Source organism: Lithobates pipiens, unplaced genomic scaffold, assembly GCF_037356315.1.
Source record: "Lithobates pipiens isolate NorthernLeopardFrog02 unplaced genomic scaffold, aLitPip1_a1.2 Scaffold_3, whole genome shotgun sequence".
NCBI classification, from domain to species: domain Eukaryota; kingdom Metazoa; phylum Chordata; class Amphibia; order Anura; family Ranidae; genus Lithobates; species Lithobates pipiens.
In genome coordinates this window covers 173,203,535-173,223,505 of record NW_027507790.1, presented here as the reverse complement: position 1 = coordinate 173,223,505, position 19,971 = coordinate 173,203,535, and the positions used below count along the sequence as shown (strand labels likewise).

Below are 19,971 nucleotides of genomic sequence, written 5' to 3'. Positions count from 1 at the left end.
TCCAACGGTTGGACTATTTTTTCTTTTCCTGAGTACATAAGCTTATAGTAGACCCTCCTAAAAAACAGGCATAAGGATTTTTAGACCTCTAAATTATTCATTTTGTCCATTGAAGAAAATGGCAAACCTTTTTTAACAGGACTATATGTCTAGCTTCAAGATGAAAATCTGACAGTTTGACTTTTTAGATACCTGGGGCCTATAGTTTTACCTACCAGGCTACCCTCCTGTGCTAGTTGCCGTGCCTCTGGCTCCAGGTTCTCATTTTTTTCCACTCTCATAGACTTTCCTATCTCTTTTGACTTTCCTCTTTCTGTTCTTCCTGATCTGGCTGCCTTCAGGATTCCCCTGGGTGATGGAGGATCTTCCACCCCAAGTTGTTCCTGATCTAAAAAAAACTTACTGAGCACTGATCATTACCCTCACTTCCCTAGGATGTAAGTCCTGTATCAGATCCAGACCCCCTGGGTGTGAGATCAAAAATTCCCCCCTTCGCTAAGTCGTCTAGATGTCTTTTATATTTGGACTGTTTTGTCACTTTTAAATTCCTACTTTATCAATTTCTTTTTTAAGGAGGTCGTTAAATTTCTCAAACTCAGATTTATCTTTGAAGGGTTCAAGTTTAGCTCTATCCTCATCAATTTGAAGCTGAAGGGTAATTGGCCCTGTATTTTACCAATGTGGTTCATCAATGTTTCAATAAACGTTTTTCTATATTTGTACACGGTTGTTGGTCCTCCATATACAACTACATTGTACCCCTACCCATTCACCCCAAAAAGCAGTGAAGTGCTAAAAAAACAAGAGGCCGTTTTTGACAAGTTCTTAATTAAAAATTAATAATGTACCCCATTGTAGCTCCAACATGTGTTCTCCCTCTGATGCAGTCTTCTTCCCCTGGTGCTGTCTTCTCCTGGTGCTGCCTTTTTCCTTTGCTGCCACTTACCCACTAAAAGAACAAAACAAAATAAAACCTTCTAACGCTGTCTTCCTCCCTTTATGTTGTCTCCTGATGTCTGCCTTTTCTTATATAACCATTGGGCTTGGCCATCCAATGACGTCAACCTGCCCCTTGTGAACAATAGGCAAAATAGTTAGGAATACTCTGCAAATAATGTAAAAACAAACTTAGAGCTGTCATACCGACTGAAAAAAAAAATTATAATATTCAGATGCAATAATTTATACTTACATGACATAGTAATCTTTTGTGAGAAAGAAGAATAACTGCCATTAATATCCTCCTTCACAAAAATTCTAGTTGCTGCAGTTCTTTCTGCTTCATTGTCCAAACACAGAGAGTCATATACAAGAAGCCAGAGGATAAGCAAGAAAGTGAAAGAACTATACGGTCATCATGACTATATGGTCAGCGATAATGCACTATTTTATCACAGGTTTTCAGTAGTCATAGAGCTGAAAAAATATCCAGCCATAACCTATTTGCAATTAAGAATACCAAATACACAAAATGTGATCTGTGTCTAAGGTTGATCAATCAACTCGTCAATGTCAATTTAGGATTAGGAGATCTGCGTTGTGATCAGTACACTAGCTATATCTGTACACAAAAGAAAATTTACATTTTGAGTGTAACTGTACAAAAGTGTAAAAAAAAAGTGTAGTTCATTAGCCACCAGCACAGCAGCTAGCGATAGAAGTCAGGAGTAATCCCAGACCTGTCCCAGTAGTCATGAAGAAGATCATATTCAGTATTGTTTTATTTTGCATAGGTGAAAAGTAAGATTTTATTTTATATTCTAAGTTAACCAATTTTATTTGTTGCAAATCATTTTATCATATACATACATCTATACGATAATCTATTTCTAAATGTATTTTCAGCTCTCCGCTGCCCTGCTTGTCCAGGATGGAGATGTAACACTGTATTCTTTGCTGACTGCGACTGTATTCCAAAAACACGTTGCAATGACACTGTCCAGGACTGTATAGACTGGAGTGATGAAATATCCTGCAGATGATATGGAGCCCAAGTAGAATCTACGGAAGGTATCTGCAACCCCCAATCAATGGGGAGAAGACGAGGTCAATGATTGCTTCTCCAAAGCATAGCCCAGTACTAAAAACAGTTTTGTATTAGGGCAGTGGGATTTTGGACCTGCATTACTAAGTACTCTATAACATCGTGAAAATTAAAAATGGAGTGTCAAGATGCATACATAAAGGCAATCTACCTATTCAAAATTTGTCAAGAATACACAGATTTGCAAACCGCTGGAAAGAGGTTTCCCAATGTACCTACAGTGGGGAAAATAATTTTATCCCCTGCAGATTTTGTAAGTTTGCCCACTTACAAAGAAATGAAGGGTCTATCATTTTTATCATAGGTGTATTTTAAATGATAGAGACAGAAAATCAACCAAAAATCCAGAAACAAAACACCATAAAAATGTTATAGTGAGTAAAATAAGTATTTGATCCCCAACCAAAACATGACTTAGTACTTGGTGGAGAAAACCTTATTGGCAAGCAGAGGTAAGGCGTTTCTTGTAGTTGGTGGCCAGGTTTTCGCACATCTCAGGAGGGATTTTAGTCAGTGGCGTAACTAGAACCTTCAGGGCCCCGATGCAAGAAACCATGGAGGCCCCCCCCCCCCCCCCGACCTCCGGACAGGGCTCTTTTCTCCGAGCCCGATGGTGGAACACCAGGGCCCAGTCCCAAGTGGGTGGCTGCATATAAAGGAACCGATTTAAAAAACATCAATTACAGCCACTGTGCCCATCAAACGCCACCACTGTACCATCTAATGCCACCACTGTACCATCAAATGTCACTACTGTGCCCATCAAACTCTGCCGCTGTGCCCATCAAATGCTGCCAGTGTACCCATCAAATGCTGCTACTGTGCCCATCAAATGCTGCCACTGTGAATCCCCACCGCCCGCTCACTGTCTGCCCGCCACTTACCCTGTCTTGGTGGGGCAGCGGGTAACGGCCATGAGCGGGGTCCTCCATGCAGCTACTGCCATCCTCATCTCCCGTCCTCTCCTCCTGATGGGCGTCCAATAGCTGCACCTATTGTTTCAGCCAATCTGGTGATGGGTAAAAGACCCGCACACCTGATTGGTGGAGAGGCGGTTCAGTGTTAGGAAAGTGAATATTAATTCACTTTTCTAACACACCTGGGTAGACTGTGAGCGTCAAGCATGGCGCTCGCTGTTCACCTATTTTGAAGCCTATTAGAGCCCATGGCTCTAATCAGGTGCTGCAAAAACACCCCTCGCCGCTGTAATTCAGGCACCCGGCACCCCAAAAGGGACCAGACACCTAAATATGGGGGTGGCAGCGGTGGCCATGGATAGATTCATGCTATGCTATGCATGAATCTATCCATTGGTCATAGAGGGGGTGGAACCTGTGCACCCTTTTGGATGCACCGCCACTGATAAACAGATGCACACACACATGCATACATACACATACATATATGAACACACACACACATACATACAAGCATGCTCACACACACACATACAAGCATGCTCACACACACACATACAAGCATGCTCACACACACAAGCATGCTCACACACACACACAAGCATGCTCACACACACACACATACATTAATGCTCACACACACACACACATACATGCATGCTCACACACATACAAGCATGCTCACACACACACACAAGCATGCTCACACACACACACACATACATTAATGCTCACACACACACATACATGCATGCTCACACACACGCACACACATACAAGCATGCTCACACACACACACACATACAAGCATGCTCACGCACACACATACAGGTATGCTCACACACACGCACACATGCATGCTCACACACACATGCACGCTCACACACACACATGCTCACACACACACACACATACAAGCATGCTCACACACATGCACATACAAGCATGCTCACACACATGCACATACAAGCATGCTCACACACACACACACACACATGCACATACAAGCATGCTCACACACATGCACATACAAGCATGCTCACACACACACACACACACACATATACATACAAACACAAATACAGTAGATAGTCTTATTAAAAAAAAAACAGCAGACATTTACCTTTTGCTCTTCCTGCCGGGTACTGCACTCTAGAGGGAGACAAAGAGCACACACTGTGCTTTCACTAAGCCTAATGTGAGGAGCTCCCGCACAGTGCCGATTTCAGTTCGGCTGATGATCGAGGAGCTCCTCTCAGCCTCTCCTCCTATCGAAGAGTGCAGGGGGCCCTCGGGCCCCCTGCAGCAAGGGGCCCGGTCGCCATGGCGATCCCTATAATACCGCCACTGATTTTAGTTCACTCTTTTTTACAGATCTTCTCTTAATCCTTAACCACTTGCTTACTGGGCACTTAAACACCCTTCCTGACCAGACCAATTTTCAGCTTTTGGTGCTCTCACACTTTGAATGACAATTACTCAGTCATGCAACACTGTACCCAAATGAATTTTGTGTCCTTTTTTTCCCACAAATAGAGCTTTCTTTTGGTGGTATTTGATCACCTCTGGGGTTTTTATTTTTTGCGCTATAAATGAAAAAAGACCGAAAATTTTGAAAAAAAACGCATATTTCTTTGTTTCTGTGACAGAATTATGCAAATTATTAATTTTTCTACATAAATTTTGGCCACAATTTATACTGCTACATATCTTTGGTAAAAATAACCCAAATTAGTGGATATTATTTGGTCTTTGTGAAAGTTATAGAGTCTACAAGCTGTGGTGCGAATCGCACAAAATTGATCACATCTGATGTACTGGTGGCCTATCTCGCTTCTTGTGACCCGAACAAGTCAGGAAAGTACAAATACCCCCCAAATGACCCCTTTTTGGAAAGTAGACATTCCAAGGTATTTAGTAAGAGGCATGGTGAGCTTTTTGATGTTGTCATTTTTTCCCCACAATTCTTTGCAAAATTAAGATTTTTCATTTTTTTTATTTTTCTCCACAAAATTGTCATTGTAATAGGTTATTTCTCTCACATGGCATGTGTATACCACAAATGACACCCCAATACTCCTCCTGAGTATTACAATACCACATGTGTGGGACTTTTTCACAGCCTGGCCACATAGAGAGGCCCAACATGCAGGGAGCGCCATCACGTGTTCTAGGAGCATAAATTACACATCTAACTTGTTGACTACTTATTACACTTTTGAAATACCAGGACAATGACACGTGACACTGATGACAGATGGCACTGATACGTGGCAATGATGACACTTATACGTGGCACTGATGACACGTGGCACTGATGACAGATGGCATTAATATGTGGCACTGATGACAGATGACACTAATATGTGGCACTGATGACACGTGGCACTAATACGTGGCACTGATGACACGTGGCACTAATACGTGGCACTGATGACACGTGGCACTAATACGTGGCACTGATGACATGTGGAACTAATACGTGGCACTAATACGTGCCACCGATGACAGATGGCACTAATACGTGGCACCGATGACGCGTGACACTGATGACAGATGGCACTGATAAGTGGCATTGATGACACGTGACACTGACAACAGATGGCACGTGACACTGACAGGTGGCACTGATGACAGATGGCACTGATACGTGGCACTGATGACAGATGGCACTAATGACAGATGGCACTATGTGGCACTAATGACACGTGGCACTGATGACAGATGCCACTTATACGTGGCACTGATGACAGATGGCACTGGGGACAAATGGCACTGACAACAGGTGGCACTGGGGAGAGGTGGCACTGGGGTGGGGTGGATTGCACTGTGGTGGATTGCACTGGGGCGGATGGCACGGGGGCGGATGGCACTGGGGCAGGATGGCACTGGGGCAGGATGGCACTGGGGGAGGATTGCACTGGGGGAGGATGGCACTGGGGGAGGATGGCACTTTTTTTTACACTTTTTTTTTTTTCCTCTGTGCACTGACGGCTGCTACAGCCGTTCATCTCTCCCCTCTCACACGCTGTCTGTGTGAGGAGGGAGAGCGGCGCTGAGAGATGATCTCATATGTTTACATATGAGATCATCTCCCATTGGACACGCCGATCACGCTGTAAACGGCTGCTGTGATTGGCCGTTTACAGCGATCTGTGTTTGCCTGTCCCCGTGGGACACGGCGAACACAGAACTTCCGCGATGCGCGCCCGCGGCGGCGCGCATTGCGGAAGTAAACAATAGGACGTCCAGGGACAATAAAAAGTGATTTTAGTGCGGCGATCTCCCCAGCTGTGCTATTGTACCATTGGCTGCCAGTGTTGATCGGATGTTGGTCTTCCAGTACGCCTCTGCTCAACTGAAGCCGGTTGGAAGACCAGCTTCTGTAGGGCAGACAGCTATGCACACAGGCTGAAAGTCAGCCAGTTTCTGTTTAACTGACTGTTTTCTGGCAATTTTTGTCCTGTGCGTACCCAGCTTTAAGCTGGCCATACAGTATTAGAAATTTTTCCAAAATGTTTCCAGCCACTCAATTTTCTATTGTTAATGGGTTCATAACATTGTTTTTGACTGCCTTAATGAGAAAATTCAAAGAAACGGAATGGAATTTTTTTCTCAAACTAAAAAATTTCCAACGCTGTACAGGTGGTCCCCGGGTTACAAACAAGATAGGGTCTGTAGGTTTGTTCTTAAGCTGAATATGTAAGTCGGAATAGGTAAATTTTTTAAGTGTTGCTCCAACCAAAAAAAAACTATTTTTAACCGCTTCCCGACCAGCGCACGACGATGTACATCGGCAGAATGGCACGGACAGGCAAATGGGCGTACAGGTACATCCCTTTGAATTTGCCACCATGCCATCGCACGCGCACCGGTCGGGACCTCTGTAAGTCCGATCATGGGTCCCACGGACTTGATCGCCGCGGGGATACCCGCGATCGTCTCACGGGGAGGAAAAACGGGAGATGCCGATGTAAACAGCATCTCCCAGTTCTGCCTAGCAATAAGTGACACTGATCTCTGCTCCCTGTGATTGGAGCAGAGATCAGTGATCTGTAAAACACAGCCACGTCCCCCACAGTTAGCAACACGCCCCAGGACACACTTAACCCCTACACTGCAACCTCCTGGTTAACCCCTTCACTGCCAGTGTCATTTACACAGGAATCAGTGCATTTGCATAGCACTGATTGCTGTGTAAATGACAATGGTCCCAAAAATGTGTCAAAAATGTCCGCCATAATGTCACAGTCACAATAAAAATCACTGATCGCTGCCATTACTAGTAAAAAAAAAATTATTAATAAAAATGTCATAAAACGATCCCCTATTTTGTAAACGCTATAACTTTTGCGCAAACCAATAAATAATCGCTTATTGCGATTTTTTTTACCAAAAATATGAAGAACAGTACATATCGGCCTAAACTGAGGAAAAACATTTTTTTTAAATATATTTTAGGGGAATATTTATTATAGCAAAAAGTGAAAAAATAATGTGTTTTTTTTCAAACTTGTTGCTCTTTTTATGTTTATAGCACAAAAAATAAAAACCGCAGAGGTGATCAAATACCACCAAAAGAAAGCTCTATTTGTGGGGAAAAAAGGATGCCAATTTTGTTTGAGAGCCACGTTGCATGACCGCGCAATTGTCAGTTAAAGCGATGCAGTGCCGAATCCCAAAAAGTGCTCTGGTCTAAAGCCAGCAAAACGGTCCAGTCTGAAAGTGTTTAAGCTTTTTGGATAGCAAAGGGTTAGCACCCCTATAATGTTTGTTTTGCTGTCTGTGGCCCTGTTCAGAAGATTTCACCTAACTTTCTGTCCCAATGACAATTGGATTTTTTAAATTTTGGGTTGTTGTGGAAACAAGCCTTGGTGATAAAACTTCAGTAGAGACACCTTTTCCCCATAACTCTTATGCCCCGTACACACGAGCGGACTTTTCAACATCCAAAGTCTGAAGGACCGAGTCCGTCAGACTATCCGATCGTGTGTGGGCTGCAACGGACTTTTGATTCGCCAAAGTCTGACGGACTTTAGAAATGAAGCATGCTTCAAATTTTCCCGAAGGAACTCCGCCGGACCCGGTCCCCTTCGAAAACTCCGCTCGTGTGTATGCTACTCCGACGGACTAAAACCGACACTAGGGCAGCTATTGGCTACTGGCTATGAACTTCCTTATTCGAGTCGGGTCGTACGTCATCGCGTTCGAATCCGTCGGAGTTTAGTGTGATCGTGTGTGGCCAAGTCCGTTCGGCCGAAAAGTCTGTCAGAACTCCGGCGGAACTCCGGCGGAACTCCGGCGGAACTCCTTTGGAAGTCTGTCGGACATAAGTCCTCTCGTGTGTACGGGGCATAACAGGAGTGAATTTCCTTTCCTAGGGGTAGATTTCCTCTCAATTGCTGTTGCCTCCCTCCATTTGTAAGTAGGAGTCGGATGTTTGTAACTAGGGGATGCCTTTATATGGTTTTTGTTCAAAAAAAAAATTTATTTTTTTATTTTTTGCGCTATAAAAGAAAAAAAGACTGAAAATTCTGTAAAAAAATGAAATTTTCTTTGTTTCTGTTATAAAATTTAGCAAATTAGTCATTTTTCTTCATAAATTATGGCCAAAATTTATACTGCTACATATCTTTGGTAAAAATAAGTACAAATTGGTGGATATTATTTGTTTTTTGTGAAAGTTATAGAGTCCACAAGCTATGGTGCCAATATTTGAAAAATGATCACACCTGAAGTACCGACGGCCTATTTCAATTCTTGAGACCCTAACATGCCAGAAAAGTACAAATACCCCCCAAATGACCCCTTTTTGGAAAGAAGACATTCCAAGTTATTTAGAAAGAGGCATGGTGAGTTTTTTGAAGTTGTAATTTTTTCCCACAATTCTTTGCATAATCAAGATTTTTTTTTTTTCACAAAATTGTCATATTAGCAGGTTATTTCTCACACACAGCATATGCATACCACAAATTATGCAAAACACATTCTGCTATTACTCCCGAGTACGGCGATACCACATGTGTGAGACTTTTACACAGTGTGGCCACATACAGTGTAAAAGAGGCCAATTCTGAAATTTCTCTCCTACATGTAAAAATCATCATTTATTTGCTAGAAAATTACATAGAACCCCAAAGCATTATATATGTTTTTTTTTAGCAAAGACCCTACAGAATACAATGGCGGACGTTGCAACTTTTTATCTTGCACAGTATTTGCGCATCAATTTTTCTAACGCATTATTTTTGGGGAAAAAAAAACAGATTTGTGCTTTAAAAAAAGAAAAAAGAAAAAGTTAGCCCAATATTTTTGCATAATGTGAAAGATGAAGTTACGCCAAGTAAATAGATACCTAACATGTCATCCTTCAAAATTGCACACGCTGGTGGAATGGCACCAAACTTCGGTACTTAAAATCCCCATAGGCGACTTTTAAAATGTTTTAGTGGTTACATGTTTTGAGTTACAGAGGAGGTCTAGGGCTAAAATGATTGCTCTCGCTCTAACATTCGCAGTGATACCTCACATGTGTGGTCCGAACACCGTTTTCATATGTGGGCGGAACTTATGTATGTGTTTGCTTCTGCATGCGAGCACATGGGGACAGGGGCGCTTTAAAAAAAAAAAATGTTTTTGTTCATTTTATTTCATTTTCTTTTGACACTTTTTTCCCCAAAATAAATATTTTGATAACTGTTATTACTATTACAAGAAATGTAAACATCCCTTGTAATAGGAATATGGCATCACAGGTCCTCTTTACAGTGAGATATGGGATCAATAAGACCCCGCATCTCACCTCTAGGCTGGGAAGTCTGAAAAAAAAAAAAGGATCCTGGCTTTGATCGCTGAGTCGGTAGAAGCACCGGAGGGCGGCAGGAGGGGGAGCCCCCTCTCGCCTCCCATAAGAACGATCAAGCGGCGGATATGATCATTCTAATGGTGTAGGGAATCGCCGGCTGAAAAAGCTGATATCTGAATGATGTCTGTAGCTGCAGGCATCATTCAGATATCCCCGTACAAAGTCAAGGACGTCATATAATGGCCAATGGGCAGGAAGTGGTTAAAATGCATTTTTTTAAAACACAAAGTTGACCATTTATATAATATTTCTCCAAAACAGGGCGGAGCATTGCTCTACGCGGCAAAGTAGATCTTGACAGATCTGGTAATATTTTTAGTTGAGCCCCATCGAAGTCTATAGTGCCCACCAACCAAACCTTTTGGAGGATAGTCTCTCTATGCGAGTAATAATGCATACGACAGATCACATCCGAGGACGTTTCGAAACTGGGGGTCTGGGTCCCAATACTCTATGTACCCTGTCCATCTCCAAATTCGGGGGTACTTTCCCTATTATCATTTTTTTAAAGATCAACATTACCATATCCCAGAGGTTCTTTCGATCTATAGCCTCTGGGAGACCCTGGAGTCACAGGTTGTTCCACCGGCTCTGGTCCTCCAGACTTTCCAACTGCACCTGCAATGTTGCTGCATCTTCTGTCTGTGAAGCACCAGCCCTCTCCAGTTCCAGCATTCGTTGCTCCAACCTGTTTGTTACTATATCCTCAGCTGTGAGACGCTCCGACAGTGTCTGAAGCTCTGTCCGTATCAGCTGTAGGTCTTTGCGATGTGCGTCTTCCACTCTAATAATCAGTGCTTCTAGATCTGCTTTGGTTGGGAGCGCCTGTACTAGTTTTTTCAAGTCTTCCTCCACTATCCCGCAGCACCTGGTCTCCTGTCACCTGCGTGTACTGGATGTCCTGTATAGCCTCTATATCCACCGCAGCTATCGCCGGGGCCTGTACCTCTTGCTTAGTTATTATTTCAGTTTTAGTTTCTTGTGCCCATGCAATCAACCTCACACTTTCCTGTCCTTGAGTAGCGGGGAAATACTGCTGTATCTCTGGCTGGCTGCCTCCAGTATTCGCCTCCTTACCTTGCCGGTCAGCTGCTCTTCATGAGGTTCTGGTCTCCCGCTCATACCACACCCCTTCCTGCATGTTATACAATATTTCTAACACATAGCATGTACATACCAAAAATGACACAAAATAGATTCTCCTACTCCTCCTGAGTATGGCGATACCACATGTGTGAGACTTCCACAGCCTGGCCACATACAGAGGCTGAGCATGGCCGAGTATGGCTGGGTATTGCAGAGTATTACAGAGTATGGCAGGGTATGGAGGGATGGCTGAGCATGGATGGATGTGACTTCAATTGTCACTGAGCAGCGCTGCGGGCACTACAGATCCAGCCCACAGCGCTGCTGCCATCCGCTTTCCCCTCGCACTGTACAGATCAGTATAGAGAGGGGAGGGAGGAGCCGGTGTCTTATCGAATACTGTCCTCCATCGGATAGTGTCCACCCTGAAGTGCGCTCGTGCAGTACAAAGGACAAAAGATACGCCAAAGGTCTCCAAAGATGAACGGCGCCTGCGCACTTAATAGTACCTTCTGCCTTGAGTCCAGGTTCAAGCCCCACCATCCAAGTGGACGTAGAGTTAGAATAAAAATATGCCGAGTGAAGCAAGGCCATGACCGAAGCGTGGCGAGCGGCGCTGTTACAAAGTGCTGTTTTACATCATCTATGTCCACTTGGATGGTGGGGCTTGAACCTGGACTCAGGGCAGAAGGCACTATTAACAGCACAGGCGCCATTCATCTTCGGAGACTTTTGGCGTCTCCTTGTCCTCCGAACTGCGCAGGCGCTGCACCTGCGCATTATAGGGTGGACACTTCTCGCCAGAACACCGGTATCATGACATGACGCCAGTTTGTTTACAAGAAATTGCTCCATCTTTTGACGGAGCGATCACGTGGTAAACGTCCACCATCAGTCACGGATGTTCTCGGGTGCGCGCCCGATTCTATGAGAACGTCCATGGACGCCCTTCCAGAATAAGCCGTCCGCGCTGTAGCCGTCTTTGCCAAGAACTTCTGTTTTTTACAAAAGCTTGTTTGAAAATCTACTAGTGCATGGCAAGCTTAAAGCACATTATGGCGGGAAGTTCAAACTCTATTTAGTGTAATATTAACAAAGGACTGAGGATACAGGGCACCAAGTGCTTTTGCCATTTTCCAAGGCTCTGCTGCTGATCTCTACATATCAAACTTGATATAATCTGTTAATATTGTATTACTCATGCTATAAAATAAATTATTAGTATCCTTTACTCCAGTTATTTGGAATGTCCCAAAATGGCATTTTACAATCATAAAAAAGGATGTGTGTGTTTTTTTTTTTGTTTTATCAGACATCTGCTAAGGAAGATATTTTAACCTTTTCACTACAAGGCATTTTCACCCCCTTCCTGCCCAAGCCAATTTTCAACACTATCGCAATTTGAATGACAATTGCCCGGTCATGCAACACTGTACCCAAATGAGATTTTTTATCATTTTTTCCCCCACAAATAGAGATTTATTTTAATGGTATTGGATCACCTCTGCAATTTTTATTTTTTGCGCTATAAACAAAAGAAGAGCGAAAAGTTTGAAAAAAAAAATACAACTTATTTTTTACATTTTGCTATAATAAATATCCCAATTTAAAAAAATAAATAACATTTTCCTCAATTTAGGCTGATATGTATTAGTCTACATATTTTTGAGCATACGCAATAATAAGCGTAAAAGTTATAGCGTCTACAAAATAGGGGACAGTTTTATGGCATTTTTTTTTTTTTTTTTTTACTAGTAATGGCGGCGATCTGCAACTATACACTGATCACTGCACATTATACAGTGATCAGTGCTATACAAATGCATGGATTACTGTATAAATGTCACTGGTAGGGAAGGGGTCAACACTAGGGGGCGATGAAGGGGTAAAGCACATGTGAAGAAGTCTGCTTTGGTACGTCAGCATGGTAGAAGATAACCTGGACATAAAATTAGCAATAATCTTCCATTTTCAATATATACACTAGCATCTGTATTAAAGTTTTTTTTTTTTTTTTTTTTAAAGGCTGTATTATCTTAAGTCATTATATGCATCATTAAAATAAAAAGCCTTCAGTGTATTAGGGGGACTAAGTATTTGATCCCCTGCTGATTTTGTACGTTTGCCCACTGACAAAGAAACGATCAGTCTATAATTTTAATGGTAGGTTTATTTCAACAGTGAGAGACAGAATAACAAAAATATCCAGAAAAACACCTTTCAAAAAAGTTACCGTATTTATCGGCGTATAACACGCATCCCAAGTTTAGGAGGGAAGTTTAACCAGTTGCCGACCGCCGCACGACGATGTACGTCGACAGCATGGCACGGGCAGGCATATGGGCGTACATGTACGTCCCTTGCCTCCCGCGGGTCGGGGGCCCGATCGGGCCCCCGCCCGGTGCCTGCGGCGGTCGGTTTTCGTCCGGGAGCGATCCGGGACGAGGGGGCGGCCATTCATTCATGGCCACCCCCTCGCGATCGCTCCCGACGAATAGGAATCCCCCGTGACATCACTTCCTCTCCTGTAATGTAAACACAGGAGAGGAAGTGATGTATTCTCTCCTCCGTGTCGGTATTTTTCGTTCCGACACGGAGGAGAGCGGATCGGTGAGTTGCACCAACACTCTACACACACAGTAGAACATGCCAGGCACACTCACACCCCCCCGATCACCCCCCCAATTACCCCTACCCCCCAGTCACAGTGACACCAATGTCATTTTTTTTTTTTTTTGCATTGGTGTCATTTGTGACTGTAATAACTGTTAGGGCAGTTAGGGTTAGCCCCCTTTAGTTCTAATGTACCCCCCTAACCCCCCCAATAAAGGTTTAACCCCGTGATCACCCCCCGTCGCCAGTGTCACTAAGGCTGGGTTCACATTGCAGCGGTTTATGAGAACGAATGTGATTCGCACCGCACTGCAGTGCAAATCACATCCGATCTCTGTGCGATTCGAGTTCAGCCATTCGCCGCACCCGCCACACCCGCCGCACCCGCCGCAAATTCGCACGGGACCCTTTTTTTGGCCCGCAGCAGAATCGGATCGCATGGGTGTTCACACCATGCGATCCGAGTTTGCAGATCGCACTGCGATATGCGAACTGATCTGGGGGTGTCAGTAACATTTCACTGACACTCCCAGCAGTCCGCATAGGGCAGTGTGAACTGCCGCCGGGAGGCATGCGATGCGGGAACCCGCCGCGGATTCGCGGCGTTTCCGCATCGCTCCAGTGTGAACCGAGCCTAATAAGCGATCATTTTTCTGATCGCCGTATTAGTGTCACAGGTGACGCTAGTTAGGCAGGTTGGTATTTAGGTTCGCCGCAGATTTTTATAGCGCCAGGGACCCCCATATACTACCGCATAAAGCCCCCTGATTGCCCCCTAGTTAACCCTTTCACCAGTGATCACCATATAACTGTTACAGGTGACGCTGGTTGGTTAGTTATTTTTTTATAGTTTCAGGGCACCCGCCATTTATTACCTAATAAAGGTTTAACCCCCTGATCACCCGGCGGGTGTCATTTGTGACTAATAACTGTTAGGGCAGTTAGGGTTAGCCCCCTTTAGTTCTAAGGTACCCCCCTAACCCCCCCAATAAAGGTTTAACCCCGTGATCACCCCCCGTCGCCAGTGTCACTAAGGCTGGGTTCACATTGCAGCGGTTTATGAGAACGGATGTGATTCGCACCGCACTGCAGTGCAAATCACATCCGATCTCTGTGCGATTCGAGTTCAGCTATACAGATAGTATGGCTGAATTCGTGTCGCACCCGCCGCAAACTCGCACGGGACCCTTTTTTTGGTCCGCAGCAGAATCGGATCGCATGGGTGTTCACACCATGCGATCCAAGTTTGCAGATCGCACTGCGATATGCGAACTGATCTGGGGGTGTCAGGTAGGTAGGTATTTAGGTTCGCCGCAGCTTTTTATAGCGCCAGGGACCCCCATATACTACCGCATAAAGCCCCCTGATTGCCCCCTAGTTAACCCTTTCACCAGTGATCACCATATAACTGTTACAGGTGACGCTGGTTGGTTAGTTATTTTTTTATAGTTTCAGGGCACCCGCCATTTATTACCTAGTCTCACTAGTGTACCCCTAAATTTAGGGGTGTCTACTTTCCAAAATGGGGTCATTTGGGGGGGGTTTGTGCCATCTTGGCATTTTATGGCCTTCAAAACTGTAACGCCCTTAGAAAGCCTGAAGGCGGTGCTTGATTTTCGGGGCCCCGTACGCGGCTAGGCTCCCAAAAAGTCCCACATATGTGGTATCCCCGTACTCAGGAGAAGCAGCAGAATTTATTTTGGGGTGTCATTTCACATATGCCCATGGCATGCGTGAGCAATATATCATTTAGTGACAACTTTGTGAAAAAAAAAAAAAAAAAAAAGTTTGTAATTTTCCCGCAACTTGTGGCAAAATATAAAATATTCCATGGACTCAACATGCCTCTCAACAAATAGCTTGGGGTGTCTACTTTCTAAAATGGGGTCATTTGTGGGGGTTTTGTGCCATCTTGGCATTTTATGGCCTTCAAAACTGTAATAGGTAGTGAGAAGTGAACTCAAAAATTTACGCCCTTAGAAAGCCTGAAGGCGGTGCTTGGTTTTCGGGGCCCCGTACGCGGCTAGGCTCCCAAAAAGTCCCACATATGTGGTATCCCCGTACTCAGGAGAAGCAGCAGAATTTATTTTGGGGTGTCATTTCACATATGCCCATGGCATGCATGAGCAATATATCATTTAGTGACAACTTTGTGGAAAAAAAAAAAAAAAAAGTTTGTAATATTACCGCAACTTGTGGCAAAATATAAAATATTCCATGAACTCAACATGCCTCTCAGCAAATAGCTTGGGGTGTCTACTTTCTAAAATGGGGTCATTTGTGGGGGTTTTGTGCCATCTTGGCATTTTATGGCCTTCAAAACTGTAATAGGTAGTGAGAAGTGAACTCAAAAATTTACGCCCTTAGAAAGCCTGAAGGCGGTGCTTGGTTTTCGGGGCCCCGTACGCGGCTAGGCTCCCAAAAAGTCCCACATATGTGGTATCCCCGTACTCAGGAGAAGCAGCAGAATTTATTTTGGGGTGTCATTTCACATATGCCCATAGCATGTGTGAGCAATATATCATTTAGTGACAACTTTGTGTAAAAAAAAAAAAAAAAATTTTTTTTTGTCATTATTCAATCGCTTGAGGCAAAAAAATAAAATATTCAATGGGCTCAACATGCCTCTTATCAATTTCCTTAGGGGGTCTACTTTCCAAAATGGGGTCATTTGGGGGGGTTTTGTACTGCCCTGCCATTTTAGCACCTCAAGAAATGAGATAGGCAGTCGTAAACTAAAAGCTGCGTAAATTCCAGAAAACGTACCTTAGTTTGTAGATGTGACAACTTTTGCGCAAACCAATAAATATACAATTATTGACTTTTTTTTTACCAAAGACATGTGGCTGAATACATTTTGGCCTAAATGTATGACTAAAATTGAGTTTATTGGATTTTTCTAATAACAAAAAGTAGAAAATATCATTTTTTTTCAAAATTTGCGGTCTTTTTACGTTTATATCGCAAAAAATAAAAATCGCAGAGGCAATCAAATACCATCAAAAGAAAGCTCTATTTGTGGGAAGAAAAGGACGCAAATTTTGTTTGGGTACAACATTGCATGACCGCGCAATTACCAGTTAAAGCAGCGCAGTGCCAAAGTGTAAAAAGACCTCTGGTCATTTACCAGCAAAATGGTCCGGTCTGAAAGTGGTTAAGGAAAAAAAAACCCTTACATTAAAATGCCCATCAATGCAGTCTTCAGTTTCCATCTGCAGCCTTGCCAGTCTCTTTGCACCATTCCCCGTTTGAAATTTGGCGCCGATGGAGAGGAGCCAGGATACAGAAAGCCGAGCGTACTTCGGCTTTACTCGGCTCCTCTCGCAAGCCCCACCCACCTCCACTGATTGCGAGAGGAGCGAGCGCCGCTGACATACACAAAGCCTTCGGCTAGTCTCGGCTCTGTTCAGTCAGGGGCGGGACCGCGAGGGGAGAAGAGACTAGCCGAAGTACATTCAGCTTTCTGTATGTCAGTGGCGCTCGCTCCTCTCGCAATCAGTGGAGGTGGGCGGGACTGTGAGAGGAGCAGAGTATACTTCGGCTTTGTGTATCTCTGCTCCGCTCACTCCTTTCCTTAAAATCAGCGGGAGATCGGCGTATAACATGCATCCACGATTTTAAAGGGTGAACAAAGTGCGTGTTATACGCCGATAAATACGGTATAATTTGATTTGCTTTTTAATGATCCCCTATCAGCAAGGTGTCTGGCTCCCAGGTGTCTTTTCTCTACTGGTAACGAGCTGAGATTAGGAGCACTCTTAAAGGGAGTGCTAATCTCAGCTTGTTACCTGTATAAAAGACACCTATCCACAGAAGCAGATTCCAATCCCTCCACCATGTCCAAGACCAAATAGCTGTCCAAGAATGTCAGGGACAAGATTGTAGACTTAGACAATGCAGGAATGAGCTACAAGGCCATTGCCAAACAGCTTGATGAGAGGGTGACAACAGGTGGTGTGATTATTCGCAAATGGAAGAAACACAAAATATCTGTCAATCTCCCTCGGTCTGGGGCTCCATGCAAGATCTCACTTTGTGGATTTTCAATGATCATGAGATCAGCCCAGGACGTCCATGTACACCCTCCCAGCAGAAAGCTATTGAGGCCATGGCATGGCCTAGGCAGACTTCAGACCTTAACCACTTCAGCCCCGGACCAATTAACAGCCTAAGGACCAGAGGTCTTTTTACAATTTCGCACTGCACTGCTTTAACTGGTAATTGCGCGGTCATGCAATGTTGTACCCAAACGAAATTTGCGTCCTTTTCTTTCCACAAATAGAGCTTTCTTTTGGTGGTATTTGATTGCCTCTGCGATTTTTATTTTTTGCGATATAAATGGAAAAAGACCAAAAATTTTGAGAAAAAAAATATAATTTCTACTTTTTGTTATAAGAAAAATCAAATAAACAAAATTTTAGTCATACATTTAGGGCAAAATGTATTCAGCCACATGTCTTTAGTAAAAAAAAAAAAATGTCAATAAGCGTATATTTTTTGGTTTGCGCAAAAGTTATAGCGTCTACAAACTTACATTTTCGGGAATTTACACAGCTTTTAATTTATGACTGCCTATCTCAATTCTTGAGGTGCTAAAATGGCAGGGCAGTACAAACCCCCCCCCCCCCAAATGACCCCATTTTGGAAAGTAGACACCCCAAGGAAATTTCTGAGAGGCATGTTGAGTCCATTGAATATTTATTTTTATTTTTTTGTCCCAAGTGATTGAATAATGACACAAAAAAAAAAAGTTTACAAAAAGTTGTCACTAAATGATATATTGCTCACACATGCCATAGTTATATGTGGAATTGCACCCCAAAATATATTCTGCTGCTTCTCCTGAGTACGGGGATACCACATATAAGGGACTTTTTGAGAGTCTAGCCGCGTACGGCACCCCGAAAACCAATCACTGCCTTCAGGGTTTCTAAGGGTGCAAATTTTTGATTTCACTCCTCACTACCTATCACAGTTTCGAAGGCCATAAAATGCCAAAATAACACAACCCCCCCCCCAAAATGTTCCCATTTTGGAAAGTAGACACCCCAAGCTATTTACTGAGAGGCATGTTGAGTCCATGAAATATTTTATATTTTGCCACAAGTTGCAGGAATATTACAATTTTTTTTTTTTTTGCACAAAGTTGTCACTAAATGATATATTGCTCACACATGCTATGGGCATAAGTGAAATTACACCCCAAAATAAATTCTGCTGCTTCTCCTGAGTACGGGGATACCACATGTGGGGGACTTTTTGGGAGCCTAGCCACGTACTGGACCCCGAAAACCAAGCACTGCCTTCCAGATTTAAATATAAAACGCTACCAAAAAAAAACTGTTAGCGATCGCAGGGATCATGCCCGACTCTGCAAACGCTGCAGTTATGTGTTTAGTAAGTGACAGTGATCGATCGATACTGCACTTAGGTGGGCTGGGCGGAGGGGCAAAACGCAGGTGCTAGCAGGTATCTGGGCTGATCCTGCTAACAATGCGTTTTTTTGGAACCCTAAACTGCTGGGGACGCTAGTATAGATCTGATCAGATTCTATACCACTACGGGAGGTTTATGCTTTGCACGTGGGTGTTAGCGGTACTGGCACAAACCTAGCACTGCCTGGGGCGGCACAGACCCTGACCCTAAATGATATCACCCGCCGGGTGATCAGGGGGTTAAACCTTTATTGGGTAATAAATGGTGGGTGCCCTGATGCTATAAAAAGCAAACTAACCAGAGTCACCCGTAACACTTATACGGTGATCACTGGTGAAAGGGTTAACTAGGGGCAATCAGGGGGTTCAAATTTTTATTAGGTAGTATATGGGGGTCCCTGGCGCTATAGAAAAACCTGACGGGAACCTAAATAACTAACTGGCTAACCAGCGTCACCAGTGACACTTATACTGTGATCGCTGGTGAAAGGGTTAACTAGGGGCAATCAGGGGGTTAAAACCATTATTGGGTAGTATATGGGGGTACCTAGTGCTATAAAAACCTGGTGAACCTAAAAAAAAAAAAAAATAACTAGCTACCTAGCGACACTAATGCAGCGATCAGAAAAATGATCGCTTAGTGACACTGTCAAAAGGGGGTGAAAGGGTTAACTAGGGGCAATCAGGGGGTTAAAGCCATTATTGGGTAGTATATCAGGGTATCTAGCGCTATAAAAACCTGGCGGTGAACCTAAAAAAATAACTAGCTACATAAATGCAGCGATCAGAAAAATGATCGCTTAGTGACACTGGCAAAAGGGGGTGAAAGGGTTAACTCTAAGGGCAATCAGGGGGTTAAACCTTTATTGGGGGTGGTAGGGGGCTACCCCGGACCTAACACTAACTGCCCTGACAGTTTTTACTTTTGCAACTGACACTGAATGCAGTGATCAGTAAATAAATGATCACTGCAATCAGTGACACTGACTGGGGGGGGTTTGTGTGCCTATG

General features: G+C 43.7%; 1 protein-coding gene across 1 annotated transcript in view; it reads left to right on the top strand.

Moving 5' to 3' along the window:
* Positions 1 to 2,564, top strand: part of LOC143940787 (low-density lipoprotein receptor class A domain-containing protein 1-like) — a 46,507-nt gene extending 43,943 nt beyond the window's left edge. The window contains exon 7 of the mRNA XM_077462513.1: positions 1,846 to 2,564. Within this exon, the coding sequence (XP_077318639.1) occupies positions 1,846 to 1,982 (137 nt within the window). The 3' untranslated portion in view covers positions 1,983 to 2,564. The remainder of the gene's footprint in view (positions 1 to 1,845) is intronic.
* The last annotated feature ends 17,407 nt before the right edge of the window (positions 2,565 to 19,971 follow it).